Raw genomic sequence first — 20,856 nt, forward strand, 5'->3', positions numbered from 1 at the left:
CAACCCACACCACACCACACCACACCACCAACCCCCCACACACATACCCCCACCCCACCCCCACTAACCCCTCAACCCCCAACAACATCCCCCCCCCCATCCACATCACCCCCCTCAACCCCCGCCCACACACACCCACACCCACCTCTGATCGTCCAGCGTGTTGCCGCGCGAGTCCTCCACGCGGAAGGTAAAGTTGTCGCTGGTGGCCGAGGTCTTGGGGTCGATGATGAAGAGGAGGCTGTCCTCGTCCAGGTCCCGCTGGGTGAAGCGACGCCGCACGTAGCGCTTGGCCACCGTGTTCTCGATGTGCCCGTGCCTGGGCCGCTCGCCCATCACGTACAGCAGGCTCCCGCTGTCCGTGTCCGAGTCGACGACGCGCAGCAGCTTACTGTTCAGCCGGAATCCGTAGCGCCGCCGCCCGAAGTATTGCAGGGTGTCCGGGGACTTGTTAGTCACCAGGGTGGGGGCGTCTGACGGAAACACAAGGTTGTTAGGTTGGTGTTGTTTTTTTTTCCCCCCCCTCCATTTTTGGGGGTTTTCAGTTTTTGTTACTGTGATGTAAGACATCTTGTTAATGCTTCTATACCACATTATTATTGCACACCCATTCTGAAGTAATGTACAAAGGCGGGTTTTTCTTTTGCTGTTGGACATGCATTTGCAATGACTGAATCGAAACATACGTAAAGCCACACACAGATACAGACACACACACCACACACAGACACACACACACACACACACACACACACACACACACACACACCAGTGACATAAAATGGCAAGGCACGATAAACTTCCTCTCTTCCATAAGGTCAGCCATCATGTTCGTGCTTGTTTTGTGTAATCATTGTTTGTTATGCAGATCACATTCCCATCTTTTGTGACTCCTTTTGATTAGTCGGTTACAGAACAGACAACCCCCCCACCCCAAAAGAAAACAACAACAACAAAAAAACAAAAAACAAAAAAAAACCCAAAAAACCCACATGACTTGAATATACTTAGATATGCCTAAAAAATAATTAGAGAGAGAGGGGGAGGGGGAGAGAAACAGACAGAGAGAGGGGGGGAGACGCAGAGAGAGACAATGAGAGAGAGAGAGAGACACAGAGAGAGAGAGAGAGAGAGAGAGAGAGAGAGAAGTCGCGATATCTTTCATTTCATCTCAACGTGAGCAAGGAACAACTTCACAGGAGGGCCAGTTTCCGACACCTGGCTCCAACTAAAAACTCATTTCAACAATGTTCCTTCTTCCCCCAACTTCCTCTGCCACGTGTACATCTTTGGGACAACAGATGGAAACGTAAGCAGATTAAAAGCACGGACATTAACACGCTGGATACTTTCCTCTCTTCCTGCCTGTAGGTTGAATCTGTGCTGTACGCGTTGGGTTACGCTTCACTGGTCAGGCATCTGCGTGGTAGATGTGGTGTAGCGTGTATGAATTTGTCCGACCGCAGTGACGCCTCCTTGAGTAACTGAACTGAACTGAATCTCAATGTGCGCACACGCTATGTCTGAGTCCAGTACTTATAGCACATAGCCAGTCTAATTGTGGACACAAAATAACTTGCTCTGCATCATCATCAACGCAACGACAGACTTGTGTTCATTTTGCAAGTGACGACCTGTAATATTGTGCATATTGTTCCAGAAATACCAAGCTCTGTGTGTGTGTGTGTGTGTGTGTGTGTGTGTGTGTGTGTGTGTGTATGTGTGTGTGTGCGTGTGTGTGTGTGTGTGCGTGTGTGTGTGTGTGTGTGTGTGTGCGTGTGTGTGTGTATGTGTGCATGTGTGTGTGTGTGTGTGTGTGCGCGTGCATATGTGCATGTGTGTGTGTGCGTGCGTGAATGTGTGTGCGCGTGCGTGAATGTGTGTGTGCGTGTGTGCGCACGCGCGCATGCGTTTATGTCACAGTTTCTTAACAGAAAAACAAATCCAAAGAGAATAGGGCCTTCCATCTTATTTCGCCTTCGTGTTTAGGGGTACCATACATGTTGTTGTTTTTTTTCTTTGACCAGAAGACACGATGACATACGTAAGTCGAGACAGGCCTGGCGCTGTCAGCCTCTCTCTCTCTCTCCAGGCTCTCTCTCTCTCTCCGCCCCCCCCCCCCTCTCTCTCCCTCTCCCTCTAGAGGTCTGTCTCTCAGCAAGAGCATCCTTGGCCTCTTGCACTGACGACCCAGTGCAGAAAGGCGGTGAGCAAGAAAAGCGCATCACGGGGCAACGTCTTCTGGCGCTAACGAGCTGAGGTAATCAGACCCCCGTGCTCCTCATTTCGACCTAAGTGTCTTGCTCCCGTCAGGAAGAGGTCTGGCCGTTAAAAGCAGACCGGCATTCCTGGAAACTGGGGGCCCCGGATCGCTAAAGACCTCATCAGCCTTTGTGTGTGTGTGTGTGTGTGTGTGTGTGTGTGTGTGTGTGTGTGTGTTTGTTTTTACGTCCCTTGAGTGGTGGGGGAAAGGCAGTTATAGGTAGCAGATTTGTCTCCCTTGAACTTCAACCCGCGGCTGCTGTTGCTTTGGGAAGGAGGTCCTCGACTCTAGCCGAGTGTGTGACTGACGCAACTTGACGTGCAGCCGAGAATGTTATCTCTGTGAACCCATTCCCACAGGTCTAGTAAATTGCAATGCATAATAATATCAACGATGAATAGATTGCACTGGAGAGAGATTTCATTTACCCTCCCCCACCCCACCCCACTTACCCCCTCCATTCACACAGGTGTATCGATGATGTAAACACGGAAATGGTATACTAACTCATATCGTCGTTTTCACATGTAACCGGAACCTCAAGAACAGTGTATAACAGTGGTATCTATGGGCTAAAATAGTATGCTCTTCAGCCCTTCTTGTATACCTTTTCTTATTTGAACACGTATTTTATTTTCATTTTTAATTCCCCAGCGTACAACCAATGGGCATAAGAAGCTACAAAGGTCTGTTCATGGAAACAGTAGGTCTACATGGCAAAGCTATTATTATCATCATCGATGTGCATGTGAGTGAGTTTGAACTTCAAAACACAGTCTCGTAATCTACAGAAGCTTTTTGGTCTTTTGAAATTTAAAGTAAAAGAGAAGTTTTTAGATGTGACAAAACCTGTATGAACACCGTTTGATAAACAGAACAATCAGACAAAACACCTGTAGTTGCTGACGACTGGGTACCGGGATGACACTTTTAATTTTGGCTCCTCAGAAAGGCAATAACAATAAAAATTTATATAAACACACACACACACACAGAATAGCTTGGAATGATTCTCCCCCCCCCCCCCCCCCCCGTGAAACTATGTCCAGCTTTCTATCTTAAAACTACTTTCCAAATGATGAACCCGTAAAAAGTCAGTACATAAAAAAAAACCCGCAGCAAATGAACAAGATCATATAGAAAGATAAACAAATAAATAGGATTCTTAGGGAGTAAATTCACAGTCAGAACTGGTTGTGAAGAACCGTAGTTTTGTGTCAACTTCCACTGTCTCAGCTAGTCAACGTATTGAAAGTCCAGACAAAAAAAAAATGTTATAATGTAAATTTACAAGTCAGATCATTAACCAATGGCCTAAAAATACAGATATAAATAGATAAATCAACAACATCAGTTTGTTTGGGTTATTTTTTGTTTTGACATCGCTGACCAACGTCACTTTCGCATTTCAAGTTTTCGGCATGTTACAGAGTTCTTTTTCGGCAGACTAACGTCACTTTCGCATTTCAAGATTTCGGTAAGTTACAGAGTTCTTTTTCGGCAGACTAACGTCACTTTCGCATTTCAAGATTTCGGTAAGTTACAGAGTTCTTTTTCGGCAGACTAACGTCACTTTCGCATTTCAAGATTTCGGTAAGTTACAGAGTTCTTTTTCGGCAGACCAACGTCACTTTCGCATTTCAAGATTTCGGCAAGTTACAGAGTTCTTTTTCGCGGGACCAACGTCACTTTCGCACTTTAAGCTTTCGGCACGTTACAGAGTTCTTTTTCGGCAGACCAACGTCACTTTCGCACTTTAAGCTTTCGGCAGGTTACAGAGTTTGTTTTAGTTTGGGGTCCCTGACTGGCACCGAAACCTTTTCCCCTGTGGGCAGTGTAGCCACGTTTTGCTCTTGGGTGCCGTAAGCTCCAAAGGGCGTCTGTAACTGCTGTTGTTGCTGCTCGTTAGCTGAACGAAGGCAGGGGGGCTGGCTATGGTGGAATGTGCTGTGCTGTGCTGTGCCTGCACGTTTACAGCCAAGCCAGAAATACGGCCACGGGATTTTAACAGTGGCACTGTTTAACTTCCTCTTTGTGGGGCATTGTGTGTGGTTTAAACTTGATTGTCCAAAACACGAAGGAAGCGCATTCCGACCCTTCCCCCAACCCAACGCTGTAACACACACACACACACACACACACTCACACGCACAAACAAGCCCCTCTTCACCCCCTACACACATTCCCCCCCACTCCACAACATCCCACCGTCTACCCAAACCACACAACCCCCCCCAAACCCCCCCACCACAAAAATACACTTCAACGAACAGACCGTGAACTAGAAACAATAAAAGACACCCCCCCCCCTCCGCCGCCCCCACAACACACACACACACACACCCAACACTCCTCCACCACCCCACCAACCGCACCAACCAACCTTCCACCAGAGGCTTGATGAAGATGCTGACCACGGCTGGCTTGGACTGCAGAGTGCCGTTCACCAGGAAGCCCTTGTGGCGCCCGTCGGACAGCGAGAAGAGGAAGTTGTCCAGGCCGGCCCGCGAGCCGTCGCTCTCGTAGCGCACGTGCCCCAACTCCACGTCGTTCTGGGTGAAGGAGGAGGCCACCTGCCCCCCCCTGATGAAGAGCTGCCCGTAGGTCGGGGGCTTGACTACCCGGAAGGTGATGTTGTGGGTGGCCGTGTCCGGGTCCATGGCCTTGAGGTGGTATGGGGAGATCTTCTCCTCCCCGCCTTGGAGCACCTGTATGGGGAGGAAGCGGGGCGGGCACAGGTGGGTGGGGTGGGGATGTTGGGGTCAGTTTAATTTTTTTTAAATTTATTTTATTTTATAGTTTGATACGGATACGTCGCATCTCTGTCTATATGTATGTCTCTGTCTGTCATGCTCTGTCTGTCTGTCTGGTTCCTCTCTCTCTCTTACTCAAGGGCAGATTGGAAGAATGGGCCATGCCTAAAATGTAACACCTTGAATAAAAAACGTTTTGAGTTCTGAGTTCTGTGTGTGTGTGTGTGTGTGTGTGTGTGTGTGTGTGAGGGCTGGGAGGGTAAAAGCATTGGGAAACATAGGGAAGGTACCTTACACTTTTTCACTCATGCAGACCAGACATTTGTCAAAGTACTTGGGAGAGTACGTTGTATAGAGATGACTCAGGCCTGAAGCCTATCCACTCAACACGGTACATCCCCCTTTTCTTGGCAAGGAACATCACTCGCTAATGGCCAACCACTAATTCCTAAAAGGATGCGGCGTGGCAGAGTCGGTTCGTGCCTTGGACTTCTGGAGCCAGTTGCATTGCTCGGACGGAAGAGCCCAGTATGGTCGTAACCCGCTACTAACTGTGTGCAGTATGGAACTGCCCAATGGCGTAGTACGGTCAACGTAGGCATTTAGTCACGTGTAACTGTCAAAAAGTTAGTACCAAGCAATGCAACTGGCTCCTGGTCCGTTGTTCGCCAGTGATCAGAGTTCGAGGCCCTGTTTCTGGCACGGTTTCTTGGGATGGGAAAGGCACTTTTATCCCTGAGCTTCCTCACTCCACTCAAATGTAAATGACGTACCTGGCTTCGATTGGGGAAGGTTAGAACGGCAGACGAAGATAACTGGGGTCCCGCCTCCCTATTCTATGCCGAGCCCTAGACATCAGTGGATATAAATTCACTGCCCCGAATGCCCACGGACTCAGTAAATGGGTACAGTCCTCAGATGTCCATGAACTCACTGAGTGGGTACATCCCTCAGATGTACAGTAACCTCACTGAGGTAGGTACATTCCTGTGTCATAAGTAACCCTTAGCCTTATGACACAGGAATGTACCTACCTCAGTGAGGTTACTGCACATCTGAAGGATGTACCCAATTAATGAGTCTATGGACACCTGAGGGACTTACCCACTTAATGAGTTTGTGGACACCTGCGGGATGTACCCAATCAATGAGTCTATGGACACCTGACGTATGTACCCACATTAATGAGTCAATGGATACCTGAGGGATGTACCCAATCAATGAGTTCATAGAAACTTGATGGACGTACCACTTAACGAGTCCATGGATACCTGATGGATGTACCCACTTAACGAGTCCATGGATACCTGATGGATGTACCCAATTAATGAGTCCATAGAAACTTGATGGCTGTACCCAATTAACGAGTCCATGGATACCTGATGGATGTACCCAATTAATGAGCCCATAGAAACCTAATGGATGTACCCACTTAATGAGTCCATAGAAACCTGATGGATGTACCCACCTTAATGAGTCCGTGGACACCTGAGGGGTATACCCACTTAACGAGTCTGTGGATACCCGAGGGACGTGCCCTACCCACCTCAATGAGGTTGTTGGACACCTGACAGACGTACTGTACCCACCTCAATGAGGTTGTTGGAAACGAGGGAGGGAAGGACGCGGTCCATGGGCTGGATGTCGATGCGGAACTCGCCGTCCTTGGCCTCGCTCAGCCCGTTGGTGACGGTGAAGGTGAAGGAGTCCTCCGTGATGTCGTTCTTCGTCAGGTGATTGTACACCACCTGCACGGGCACAGGGCAGGACACAACGTGTGGTGTAGTTTCTTTCCTTTTCTTTTTTTTTCGTTTCTTTTTTAAAATAACAATAAAATCCCACCAAAAAGATACATACATACCTTTTATCATAACAATTTGTAAAGAAACACACACACACAACACACACACTATACACACACACTACAATCTCCCATCCTCCATCACACACACACACACACACACACACACACACACACACACACACACACACACACTACTTAACACGCCGGCCCTCCCCCCCCCCCACACACACACAGACACTACACACACCACAACACACAGCCCCCCACCCCACCCCCCACCACACCCCGCCGCCCCCACACCCACCAACACCACCCCTATACTAACCTTCTGCGCGGCCAGGTCCATCTGGGTGAAGCTGCGGATGGGTTTGAAGAGGCTGTCGATGAACTCCAGCTGGCCCAGGCGCGGGGGCCTGATGACGGCGAAGACGATCTCATCCGCCTTGGTGCTCTCGTCAGAGGCGCTCAGGTTGGAAGTGCTGATGGCCACGCGCTCCCCCTCCCTCACCGTCATGCCGCGGTTCAGCACGGCGATATTGGCCTTGCGAGAGTTCCGCACCTGGGTATAGGGGAGGGGGAGGTGGGGGGTTGGGGCGGTGAGGTTAGGGGTACATTGAAAGGTCTGATGTCCAGACAACTCGTTCACAAAAGGGGCAATATCCACATTTCTTCCCATGTGTTCTTTAACTTCAGTTTCGTTTCGAAAATGGGGATGGGAGTTGGGGGTTTTGGGGGGTGGGGGAGGGGGGGGGGGGGGGGGGGGGGGCGAGGGGGGGTTAGAGGGTTGGGGTGGTGGTGGTGGTGGTGGTGGTGGGGTTACATTGAAAGATGACTGTTGTCCAGACAACTAGTTCACAAGGGCGACATCCACATTTATACCCCTGTGTTCCGAAGATGGGGGTGAGAGGTGGGGGTAGAGAGAGAGAGAGAGAGAGAGAGAGAGAGAGAGAGAGAGAGTGTGTGTGTGCGTGGGGGTTAAGGGGGGGGGGGGAGGTAACATTGACAGGTGATGTCGAGACAACTAGTTCTGGCAATAATTTATCCACATTTCTCCCCCCTGTGTTCTTTACGTTCAGTTTCGTTCCGAAGACGGAAAAATGGTAAATTTTGTTTCAATAGCATTGTAATGACATGCTCCACATTTCTTTCCCTTCTCGAATGACGAAATGAAGGAATGTTATTAACCAATTAACAACTTTATCCCGTCTTATAAACGGAGAAGTAAAGGGGGGGAAATGTGAATATTGTCACCAGTTCTACGAACTGACAACTGACATCACAGAGAGGTGATATCTTCTCTTGTCTGTGAAAGGAGGGCCGAGACAACTGGTTTTATCAACTGACAACCGAATAGTACAAGGGAAAAAAACAAACAAAAAAACCCAGCAGCATAGAAAGTCCATTCTTCGGTCAGTGAAGACAAACAGCACACTGACGCTCAAACCTTCCAGACAGTGAACTCGTGGCGTTTACAATGCAAATCGTATAATTATATACATAAGTATACAAGGATTCAAGCACGATATATCATACACAAACGAGCGTGTTCAGACACAAACACACACAGAGACTCACACACATTCTTTTTTTTTCTTTTTTTTCTTCTTTCTCTTTTTTTTTCATTGATGGCTTGATGTAAAAAAAAAAGCAATTGTTGCTTATTCAATTTACCATCATGAAATAAAATCTTGACTTCACTTCACACACACAGACACACACACACACACACACACACACACACACACACACAGACACACACACAGACAGACAGACAGACAGACAGACAGGCAGACACACACACACACACACACACACACACACACACACACACACACACACACACACACACACACAACATAATCGTCTAATATCACTGATGGTGAAAAGACGCTAAACTAAAGAACGAACACATACACACGTAGTTAGGGAGAGAGAGGGAGAGAGAGGGAGAGAGGGAGAGAGAGAGAGAGAGAGAGAGAGAGCCAGCGGAACTTCAAGAAGCCCATTAGCCATCAAGATAGCAGGTAGAACGGAAGAGGTGACAAAGTATTTTAAAAAAAAAAAAAAAAAAAAAAAGGAAAAAAAGAAAGGAAAAAAAAGAAGAAAAAAAAAGAACCGAGTACAGAGAAAAGAAAGGAAGCGGTGAAGGAAATGATACAAATCTAAACTCCACGTGGACACCCTGGCCGAGAACGTCCCTTCGCTTCTGGATGCTCATTTCCGGGTGGGCTTTAAAAAGAGGCAGGCAGTGAATGTATTCCAGCCGGCCCCAAGGAGGTGACCTAAGGGTGTAAGGTAGACGATTCCTTCCAGAAGCCTTGGCATGCTTTAAAAATCGATCAGCCGCTGAATCAGCAGTGATCAGTCACCTCCCTAAAGACATGCCTGACTGTTTCATACTGAATTGTGAAGCGTGTGTGGTCGGGCGTTTTTTTTTTTTTTTTTGGAAACGAGCATTCAGAATCAGGAGGAAATCTGATGGCCCCAGTAGGCTGTGGGCATGGAGATTTTATTATTATTATTTTTTTTTAATTATTTTTTTTATAGATCTTTTACCATTCTCCCACTGCTTTTTATTTATTTATTTATTTATTTATTTTTCTGTTCTACGCATTTTTCTCTCTCCAACGCCCCCATGGGCCTCATATAATAATGTTAATAATTACGATGTAATAATTAATTGCAATGTATTTAAAAGCGAATATGTGAAATGCTTTTATTTGAGAACATGTTTATTACTCTTGTTTAATCAAGTAATCCGCGTGTGTGGCGTGGGTGGGTGCGGGTGTGTGCTGATTATCTGGTTGCGGTTTTCCGCAATTCATCTTTATTCTTGTCTTATCTGTCTTATTATAATCAATGTGCAGTACAGTAGGCGATGTTTATAATTATATTCAAATAATGTTTCTTAATTCTTTCTGTTTTTACATTAAGAATACTAGTTATTACCTGCAGTGTGTGGATGTATGTATGAAACGGTGTATGTGATATTTTTTTTTTTACATTTGTATCTTCGTAATATTCGTAAAAGCTGTTGTTGACTTTTACAGTTATGGTCCCCATGTTGTTTACTTGTCTATGTTGTGATAATGCACCTGATCAAATTTCTCCAGTTGGAGATAATAAAGTTATTCTTATCTTATCTTATAAGTTGCGGTACTGAGCAGATGTATTTCCCCCCCACCCCACCCCCGTACCCAGCCCCTTCCCTCCGGACTCCTCCCCTCTCCCAGCAGATATTATATGTTTGGGGTGCAAACTTAAAATTGAAGATGAAAACGGTATTTTGTTTGTTTGTGCAGCTCATTAAAACACTCAGTACGGCCAGTCCTCTCTTCTCCTCTACACAGACCCCTTGGATGTCCAGTGGGTGTCTGAAAGACCCAACCTTTAGCTTCCGTCGTCAGAACTGTGGTATTCTTTGTCAACATTCACCTCTTCAGTATAAGAGCCTTCCGCTTGCAATATTTTGATGATGGTAATTGGGGTGAAACGCTGTTAACGTCGTCTCTTTCGCCGTTCGTATGGAGGGAGTTAAAACATAGTTCTTTTCAGCTGAGCCCGGGTCTGTACTGATGGCAGCTGATGACGACGAGACCGGGTCAAAGCTTTCTCGTTGTTTAACTTTCGCCCAGAGCTTACGCTCTGAAGTTTATTTCAAATCTGCATGCTTTTCTGAGCGCTAATGTTGCTAGTTTGTATTGTGCGCTCGCAATACAAACTAACGCTTATGGACACTATGTCTACTTGAAAGTTGATTTTAACTCTCTCCATACGAACGGCGAAAGAGACGACGTTAACAGCGTTTCACCCCAATTACCATCATCAAGGTATTGCAAGCGGAAGGCTCTTATACTGAAGAGGTGAATGTTGACAAAGAATACCACAATTCTGACAACGGAAGCTAAAGTTTGGGTCATTCAGACACCCGCTGGACATTCGAGGGGTCTGTGTAGAGGAGAAGAGAGGACTGGCCGTACTGAGTGAGTTAAACACTGAATGATCTACTCCCCCGCGCCTCCCAAACTTCCCACTGAAATTAACCTTATGTGTTCTTCAATAAAACATCATCTTCATCCCTTCTCAGTGTGTGTCTCTCTTGCTATCACCCCCCTTTTCCATCTGTCTATGTATCTCTCTTATATGACCCTCTCTCCCTTTCTCTCTACGACTCTCTCTCTCTTGTTACCACCACCACATACCAGTCTCCCCAAATCCCTCCCTCCCTCTCCTCCCCCCCCCCCCCCCCCGTTCTCTCTCTGTCACCGTCTTCCTCCACCCCTCTCTCCACCTCCCCTCATCCCTCCCCCGCCACCCCACACCCTCTTCCTCCTCCACTGACCTTGATCTCGAAGGTTTCCTGGTGACGTCGATGCGTCCCGTCAGAGAGGACGAAGGCGAAGCTGTCAGTCTGGGACAGCCCCATGCGGGTGGTGTGTACGTAGCGAACCCTGTTCATATCCACGTCCTTCTGCGTGAAGTTCTGCCCCACCTGGCCCACAACACAACAGTCCACAGTTCGTTTCATTTTTTCCACACTTTTTTTGGGGGGGTGGGTGGGTAGGGTGGACTGGGGTGTGTGGGAGGGGGGGGGGTGTGAGTGGAGGATTTACACAAAGAGATAAACAGAATAAAGTGAATATGAAACACAGCTTAGCAGTTGGACAACAGTCGTGTATCAAACATACATACATACATACGTACATACATAGCATATATAACATATATTTCACTACTTTTTTTTGTGGGGTGGGTGGTGTGGGGTAGGGTGTGGGGGTGGTGGTATGGAGGATTTACACTCGTGTATCATACATACATACATACATACCATTCTCAGACACACACATGCACACACATATACACATATATATACATACATACATAAACGCACACACACACACACACACACACACACACACACACACCACACACACACACACACACACCCACTCACACGACACACACACACAGAGGCTGGCTGACCTTGATGTCGTGACAGTCGAGGTCCAGAGTTGGTGAGAAGGGATCCGGACAGTACTGCAGCAGTCCCTTGGTGGGCAGCTGCAGGATGACGTAGCACAGCTCCGCGTCCACGTTGTCACCGTCCCTGGCCTCCAGCACCACGGACGACACCAGGGCGGATTCCCCGTAGTCCAGCTCCAGCCCCGCGTTCTTGATCACCTCCGGCTTCTCGTCGTTGGTCAGCTTGATGGTCACGTTGCACACCCGCTTGATCTCGTGCTTCCCGTCGGACACGGTCACGGCGAACTTGTCGGCCAGGTTCTCCGAGCCGTCGTGCTTGTACTTCAGCTTGAGCCCGCTGTGCAGCTCGTCGATGGAGAAGTCCGTGGCCTCCGTCTCCACTTCCCCCTTCTTGGTGTTGATCATCATGACCAGCTTGCCGTGCACGGGCAGCTGGGACAGGGCGAACTGGAGCGAGTCCTTGGGCATGTCTAGGTCTATGGCGTCCACCATGGACTGGTCGATGATCATGTCCTTGCCCTCCGAGATGGCGAAGTCCTTCAGCATCAGTTCCGGGGCCTCGTCGTTGGCGGGCACGATGGTGATGGTCACCGTCTTGGGCTCCGAGTTCAGCTTGCCGTCCGTGGCGTACAGCTGGAACTCGTCGCTGAGCGGCTCCACCCCGCGGTGGTTGGCCTGCACGTAGTTGATGGACCCGTCCAGGATGTCGCCGAAGCTGAAGGAGTTGGCTCTCTTGCCCCCGTTGCTCTTCTCGGACCCGGGGCTGGGCTTGGTGTTCTCGATGAAGCCCCACTGCGGCTGCTTGGTGATCATGAACTGTATGGTCTTGGTCTTGGAGTCGGGGTCCGTGACGCTGACCACATCCTTGGAGAACCGGAAGGACTCGCCCTCCGCCACCAGGATGGGGCTGCCCACCTGGATGACCGGCTTCTGGTTGTTGACGGGAGTGATGGTGATGTTGAGGTCGTAGAGCGGCAGGTCCGGGGAGGCCAGGTAGTTCTGGTCCGACACGATGAAGGACACGGTGTCCTTCTTAGAGCTGGTGCCGATCTCCCCGCTGGTGTGCAGGTAGCTGACCAGGCCGTCCTTCACCTGCTCCTGGGTCACCTTGGTGGCTGGCTGACCCCGGAGTTGAAGGACGCCGAACTCGGGCTGCTTGACGATGAGGAAGACCAGGCTCTCATCATCCGTGTCCTCGTCAGTCGCTGACAGGATTCTGAAGAAGAAGACAGAGACGTGAACACAGTGATTGAGATACAAACTGAATCCGAAACAAACATTGCTGTTTTCGATGCAAACGTACTTCAAAGCGTCCTATTTTTCAAGCAGCAAAAGCACTACTCTTATGCTCCATGTCCTGATATCAAACCCTTTCATTAACAGCAGCATTCCGAAAGGAACTGATGCAATTTCTTGTCAGGGAGCGACCCACGACCAAAGACGGTCCTCATCTGCGCGGTTGAACACTTTTGGTTGTTATCAGTAGAGGTGGTACAGGCTAAATACACACTGCTATACTTTTGGTGGTTATCAGTAGAGTTGGTACAGGCTAAATACACACTGTCTGCTATACTTTTGATTGTTATCAGTAGAGTTGGTACAGGCTAAATACACACTGTCTGCTATACTTTTGGTTGTTATCAGTAGAGTTGGTACAGGCTAAATACACACTGTCTGCTATACTTTTGGTTGTTAGCAGAGTTGGTACAGGCTAAATACACACTGTCTGCTATACTTTTGGTGGTTATCAGTAGAGTTGGTACAGGCTAAATACACACTGCTATACTTTTGGTGGTTATCATTAGGGTTTGCACAAGCTAAATACACACTGTCTGCTATACTTTTGGTTGTTATCAGTAGAGTTGGTACAGGCTAAATACACACTGCTATACTTTTGGTGGTTATCATTAGGGTTTGCACAAGCTAAATACACACTGTCTGCTATACTTTTGGTGGTTATCAGTAGAGTTGGTACAGGCTAAATACACACTGTCTGCTATACTTTTGGTGGTTATCAGTAGAGTTGGTACAGGCTAAATACACACTGCTATACTTTTGATGGTTATCAGCAGAGTTGGTACAGGCTAAATACACACTGTCTGCTATACTTTTGGTGGTTATCAGTAGAGTTGGTACAGGCTAAATACACACTGTCTGCTATACTTTTGGTGGTTATCAGTAGAGTTGGTACAGGCTAAATACACACTGCTATACTTTTGATGGTTATCAGCAGAGTTGGTACAGGCTAAATACACACTGTCTGCTATACTTTTGGTGGTTATCAGTAGAGTTGGTACAGGCTAAATACACACTGTCTGCTATACTTTTGGTGGTTATCATTAGAGTTGGTACAGGCTAAATACACACTGTCTGCTATACTTTTGGTTGTTATCAGTAGAGTTGGTACAGGCTAAATACACACTGCTATACTTTGGTGGTTATCAGTAGAGTTGGTACAGGCTAAATACACACTGCTATACTTTTGGTTGTTATCAGTAGAGTTGGTACAGGCTAAATACACACTGCTATACTTTTGGTGGTTATCAGTAGAGTTGGTACAGGCTAAATACACACTGCTATACTTTTGGTTGTTATCAGTAGAGTTGGTACAGGCTAAATACACACTGCTATACTTTTGGTTGTTATCAGTAGAGTTGGTACAGGCTAAATACACACTGTCTGCTATACTTTTGGTGGTTATCAGTAGAGTTGGTACAGGCTAAATACACACTGTCTGCTATACTTTTGGTGGTTATCAGCACCAGAGATGGTATAGGAGAAATACATGCTGCCTGCTGTACCGCTATACTGACAAGAAATGACCATCTGGTCAGCAAACTGTATGAAGGGTCAGAGAAGAAAAAAAAGCTGCGGTCTCCATATAAAGCACAAAAGGCCACAGAGACTCCCAGAACTGTGACACCGATATATCACATTTGTATTTGTATTTCTTTTTATCACAACAGATTTCTCTGTGTGAAATTCGGGCTGCTCTCCCCAGGGAGAGCGCGTCACTACACTACAGCGACACCTATTTTTGTTGTTGTTTTTTCCTGCGTGCTGTTTTATTTGTTTTTCCTATCGCAGCGGATTTTTCTACAGAATTTTGCTAGGAACAACCCTTTTGTTGCCGTGGGTTCTTTTACGTGCGCTAAGCGCATGCTGCACACGGAACCTCGGTTTATCGTCTCATGCGAATGACTAGCGTCCAGACCACCACTCAAGGTCTAGCGGAGGGGGAGAAAATATCGGCGGCTGAGCCGTGATTCGAACCAGCGCGCTCAGATTCTCTCGCTTCCTATGCGGACGCGTTACCTCTAGGCCATCACTCCACTGAGACATGTTGGTCTGGTAACTATGCCCGACACTCAAAGCTGCAGAACTCGCGTTGTTGGACACTGAACTGGTTGGTTCCATAGTATGTATACGTTTGAATCTGAGATGACGCATACACTGAACTGGATGATTCCATAGTATGTATAATTTTGAATCTGAGATGACGTATACACTAAACTTGATGATTCCATGGTATGTATAATTTTGAATCTGAGATGACGCATACACTGAACTGGATGATTCCATGGTATGTATAATTTTGAATCTGAGATGACGCATACACTGAACTTGATGATTCCATAGTATGTATAATTTTGAACCTGAAATGACGTATATACTGAACTGGGTGGTTCCATAGTATGTATAATTTTGAACCTGAGATGACGTATATGCTGAACTAGGTGGTTCCATACTATGTATAATTTTGAACCTGAGATGACGTATAAATCATCCACAATTAATGCAATACATCTTTATTTATTAACTTGAGAAGAATTACTTCAGCACCAATGGGAGACCACTCACACAATACAGTCTCTCTACCCACAGTCTGCAGAACACATAAACATCGTACTGGTTGAACTGAAAGGTCAGTATGTTCTATGAACTGTCCTTGTACTGTACTGGTCAGAAAGGGAAAAGAGTATGGTCGTCAATCTGATCTGATCAAAATGGTGAAACATGTATCATTATTTTGATAGTTTGGGTAAAGTAACAATCATTCTCTCTCTCTCTCTCTCTCTCTCTCTCTCTCTCTGTCTCTGTGTCTCGCTCCACAGACACACACACACACACACACACACACACACACACACACACACATATATATATATATATATATATATATATATATATATATATATATATATATAATTATACATATACATTCCTGGCCTACATTGAGGAGTATCTCACGGTTTTTTTTATGTCATGTAAATGATCACAAGAAACCAAAAGCAAAAACAAAACAAAAAACTGTAGAATTTTTGTAGTATTTCATGAGACAAAGAACTCTGGGTCTTTGGCATTATTCTATTTAAGTGGTGAAGGTACCAAAAAAAAAAAAAGAAGAAAAAAAAAGAGAAAAAAAAGACACCAGTGCACTGTAGAATGCGATCAGACTCTTATTCTACCGTTGACGATACTCGTGAAACAGAAAAGTCACAATGATTACCCTAAACTTGACTTACAGTTCTGATATCCGTCATAACTTAGTCATTGACAAGACTGTCGGAAACAACCTTCCAACATGCGAAACGATTTTGTTTGTTTGTTTCTTTGTGTTGAAATACACGCGGAGAAAACGATCTTACGCTCTTTTCCCGTGAAAAAAAACAACAATTCTTCACAAACAAACTCAAACTGACAAGTTCTCCTAATAGTTAGGTCTCTTCTGCAGTGTTCGGAAAAAAAAAAATTATCATCCGAACGAAAATAGCTGAGTTATCAGCCATGAGTTTGTCATGAGTATTCAGCGTTTTTGTTGTTGTTTTTTTCAAACACAGCTTATTTTTGTTTTTGATACTTCATAGATATGAAGGTCTATATTCTGCTTACCGAGAGGGCAAATGTAACAGACTGGAGTCTTGTTACCTTTATTCTTGTTTCACGAAACTGTCTGGTTTTATAGATAAATCGTCTCTTCCCCCGGCCCTGCCCCACTCCCAACCCCCACCCCCCTCTCTTTCTCTCTCTCTCCCCACGTTTCACAAAGTTACTATGCAGAGAGAATATGCTGTTGTTAATACAGACAGGCAAACACGTGTGAAATACATTTAGTATGCAACATCAGTGGTGAGTTTTTGTTTGTTTGGGGTTGTTTTTTTGTTTGGTTTGTTTTGTTTTGGGTGTTGTTTTTTTGTGTGTTTTTTTCTTCTTTTCTTTTTAAAAAAATTTTAAATTCTAGTAGCTTTGCGAAAGAGTTGTTTATGAGTGAGTCGTGGACTGAACTAATCTGTTCTCACACCTTGGAAAGAGGGGCATCACCTTCACAAATAAATCGTGGGCTGTGTTGTGGCAGAAAAAAAAATGTACCAGGCACATTCCGCGCCTCGCCCCCATTTTTCATTCTATTCTCTCTTGAAAAAAAGAGACAGAGAGACAGACAGACAGACAGACACAGAAAGACAAAGAGAGACACAGAGACAGAGAGACAGAGAGAGACAGAGACAGAGACAGAGGAATGATCTGATCAATTCACCGACACGCCTCTCATTGTGTGTGTGTGTGTGTGTGTGTGTGTGTGTGTGTGTGTGTGTGTGTGTGTGTGTGTGTGTGTGCCTGTGTGTGTCTCTGTGTGTCTGTGCAGAGGCAGACAAATACAGACAGTCAGACAGACACAGACAGACAAGACAAAGACAGACAGACAGACAGACAGACAAATACAGTCAGGCAGACAGACACAGACAGACAAGACAAAGACTGACAGACAGACAGACAGACAGACAGACAGATAAATGCAGTCAGGCAGACAAACAAGGCAGAGTCAGACACTCAAATCCAGTTAGTTAGACAGAGAAGACACAGACAAAGACAGAGACAAACAGACAGACAGACAAAACACAAAACTTTCAGACAGAGAAATATACAGACAGACAGACAAATGCAGACACTCACATACAGACACAAGACTTGTCAGGGAAAAAAAAACAACATATACAGAGACAAATTCTGACAGACAGACTGACAGTTTCAGTTTCAGTTTCACTTTCTCAAGGAGGCGTCACTGCGTTCGGACAAATCCATACACGCTACACCACATCTGTTGAGCAGATGCCTGACCAGCAGCATAACCCAACGCGCTTAGTCAGGCCTTGAGTGCATGCTTACATATTTGTGTACCTATGAAGACAGACAGACAGATACAGACATCAGACAGACAAGACAGATACAGACAGAGAAGACGAACAGACAAATGCAAACATCAGACAGACAAGACAGAGACAGGCAGTCAAACAGACAGACAAATACAGACATCAGACAAAAAAGACAGACAGACAAGAAAGAGAGAGACAAAGAGAGAGACAAAGAGATAGACAAATACAGGCATCAGACAGACAGGCAAGGCGGAGACAGACAGACAGACAGTGAGACAAATACACACAGACAGTCAGACAAAGACAGACAAGACAGACAAAACACAGGCAATCAGACAGCCAGCCAAATACAAGACAGTGCTACAAATGTATTCACAAATCAGCCCCTTCCTATCTCTGTGGCTGCCTTCACCTCTACACTCCATCTCGCTCACTACGATTAGCTTCGGATCCACTCCACTTACGCATACAAAGATTCAAACCCTCGACTGTTGGCCGCCGTTCTTTCTCTGTCTCTGGACCTTGCAATTGGAATGAACTTCCTCTTTCGCTTTGTCAAGTCTCCACACTCAGCTCTTTCAAGTCTGGCCTTAAAACTCACCTCTTCCCAAAATAGCCTCCCTTCCCTGCCTCTTCCTTGTCTTTAGTTTCTCCAGTTTTAGAGTTATGCGTGCGTGAAAATGACTGGTGCGAAAGCGCTTAGATTTGTCTCTGCACAAGATTCAGCGCTATATAAGTACCATTATTATTATTATTATTATTAAACAGACAAATCACACAGACAGTCAAACACAGACAAGACAGACAGAAAGACATAAAGACAGACGAAGCCCACCTGGGCGTGATGACGGCCTCATCGCCCTCGGACACGATGAGCAAAGGGCGGAGGTCGTGCGAGATCTTCGGGGTCTGGTCATCAATGGGCACGATCTCCACAGAGATCACCTTGGTCTCCTGGTTCAGACCGTCCGTCAGGGCCAGGGTGAACGTGTCCAGCGTGACGTCTGACCCGTCGTGAAGGTACCTGCACAGTGGAAGGGAGGTAGGGAGGTGGGGAGGTGGGGTTGGGTGGGGGTGGGGGATTGGGGGTGGGGGGTGGGGGTGGGGGGGTTCACACTGCTTTAGGCCCATCGCACACAGAGCGTCAAGCATCAAGTTTTCAGGCGTCAAGAAATAATAATGATAATGATAATAATAATGGACACTTGTTGAGCACTGTCCTCCCGTTAGAGAGCTCAAAGTCTTTACAATAAACACACACACACACACATACAAAGTTTCGTGAATAGCCTCGATCGTGTGCCAGCTATTCAGGGCAACATGTGTCGGACGCCGGGTATCAAGGTGGACGACGCCAGGCGTGATGTTCTGACACCTGATTTGAACTCGTCCTGTTCCCCCGGCTGCAAAAGGCGCGGTTGCTGGTGGGTTTTTTTTTTGTTTTTTTTGTTTGTTTGTTTGTTTGTTTTAAGGGGTTTTTTTTGTCGCCAGGAACAACCAATCAGAATCTAAATGACGCCTGCCTGCTGCTTGTTGCGCCTATGCGAGCTCCCACAGGTTTCAAGCGTTCTCGCTAACAACGAAGCCAGGCTTTAAGACAAAAAAAAAAAAAAAAAAAAAAAAAAAAAAAAAAAAAAAAAAAAAATGATGCACAGCCGACGCGGACGCCCCGTGGGACACGCCCCTTACCCTTACAGGCTGGCAGGGTACCGCCACCAACAACATGTGCACAGTTTACTTAAACAGGTTTTAAGGTTCAAATCATGATGCTTTCACCCAAGCTGAGCCGACCGTAAAAGGGTCCGTTCCTGGGCTGAATGCTGACGGCAGTCCTTAAACACCAGTTTGAAGTGAACCTTGAATGAATGATAAAAGGACAATTGATTTAACTCACTCAGTACGGCCAGTCCTCTCTTCTCCTCTACACAGACCCCTCGGATGTCCAGTGGGTGTCTGAATGACCCAACCTTTAGCTTCCGTCGTCAGAATTGTGGTATTCTTTGTCAACATTCACGTCTTCAGTATAAGAGCCTTCCACTTGCAATATTTTGATGATGGTAATTGGGGTGAAACGCTGTTAACGTCGTCTCTTTCGCCGTTCGTATGGAAAGAGTTAAAGTAACGTTTAAAAGACCAATTTAATCACCTACATCCCACTCAGTTCACGTAAAATTCAAATCAACTTTAGAAATATTATCAAAAAATATCGTTGAAAAAACATTTCACCCTGGTATATTTCAGTCAACATACAAAGTTATGAAACAGTTTTATTGAAACAGACTCAAAGGGAACGAACACAGCTTACTTGAAACAGACCCTGAGGTTACAAACAAGAGTTCACCAACACTTTCCCTCACCTGATGTGCTTCTTCCTGAGGTCGTCCAGCGTGAACTTGGCGCCCTTCCTCAGGGTCCTCCCTTCCTTCTGGAGCGTTCCGAAGCGGGGCAGGGCGTCCACCATGAAGCTCAGCTCCGTGCTCAGCGTGTCTGCGTCACTGGCCGACAGCTGCGAGATGGAGATCCCCAGAATCCCCCCTTCCTCCACTAGCAGCTTGTCCGTTTCGAACCGGGGGACCTGGAAGGAGGATTCAGGGAATATAAACGGAGTATGGCTGTCTACATGGCGGGGTAAAAACTGTTACACACGTAAAAAAAGCCCACTCGTGTATATACGAGCGAAGGTGGGAGCTGCAGCCCACGAACGCAGAAGAAGAAGAGGAAGGGAATATGGTCATTCAGTTCTCAAAATAAAGAGTGGTGCTAACTCTCTCCGTATCCAAGGTACACAACTTTCAAGTCAATGCTGCTTATGCTAACCAGTTCAGCAAGCACACTTGAAAACAAAATGTACATTGGAACAAACCCAGACACTTCCTTAAAAAAAAAAAAAGAAAAAAAAAA

At 46.3% G+C, this 20,856-nt stretch overlaps 1 protein-coding gene across 1 annotated transcript in view; it reads right to left on the reverse strand.

Annotated features, from left to right (window-relative positions):
* The window catches only part of LOC143279851 (FRAS1-related extracellular matrix protein 1-like), a 284,785-nt gene that overhangs the window by 15,771 nt on the left and 248,158 nt on the right, over positions 1 to 20,856 (reverse strand). Inside the window, 8 exon segments of the mRNA XM_076584091.1 lie at positions 146 to 473; positions 4,647 to 4,971; positions 6,606 to 6,764; positions 7,146 to 7,379; positions 11,163 to 11,312; positions 11,804 to 13,019; positions 18,791 to 18,979; positions 20,313 to 20,530. Coding sequence (XP_076440206.1) covers positions 146 to 473; positions 4,647 to 4,971; positions 6,606 to 6,764; positions 7,146 to 7,379; positions 11,163 to 11,312; positions 11,804 to 13,019; positions 18,791 to 18,979; positions 20,313 to 20,530 — 2,819 coding nt within the window.

The sequence above is a fragment of the Babylonia areolata genome, chromosome 3, assembly GCF_041734735.1.
Source record: "Babylonia areolata isolate BAREFJ2019XMU chromosome 3, ASM4173473v1, whole genome shotgun sequence".
Lineage (NCBI taxonomy): Eukaryota > Metazoa > Mollusca > Gastropoda > Neogastropoda > Buccinidae > Babylonia > Babylonia areolata.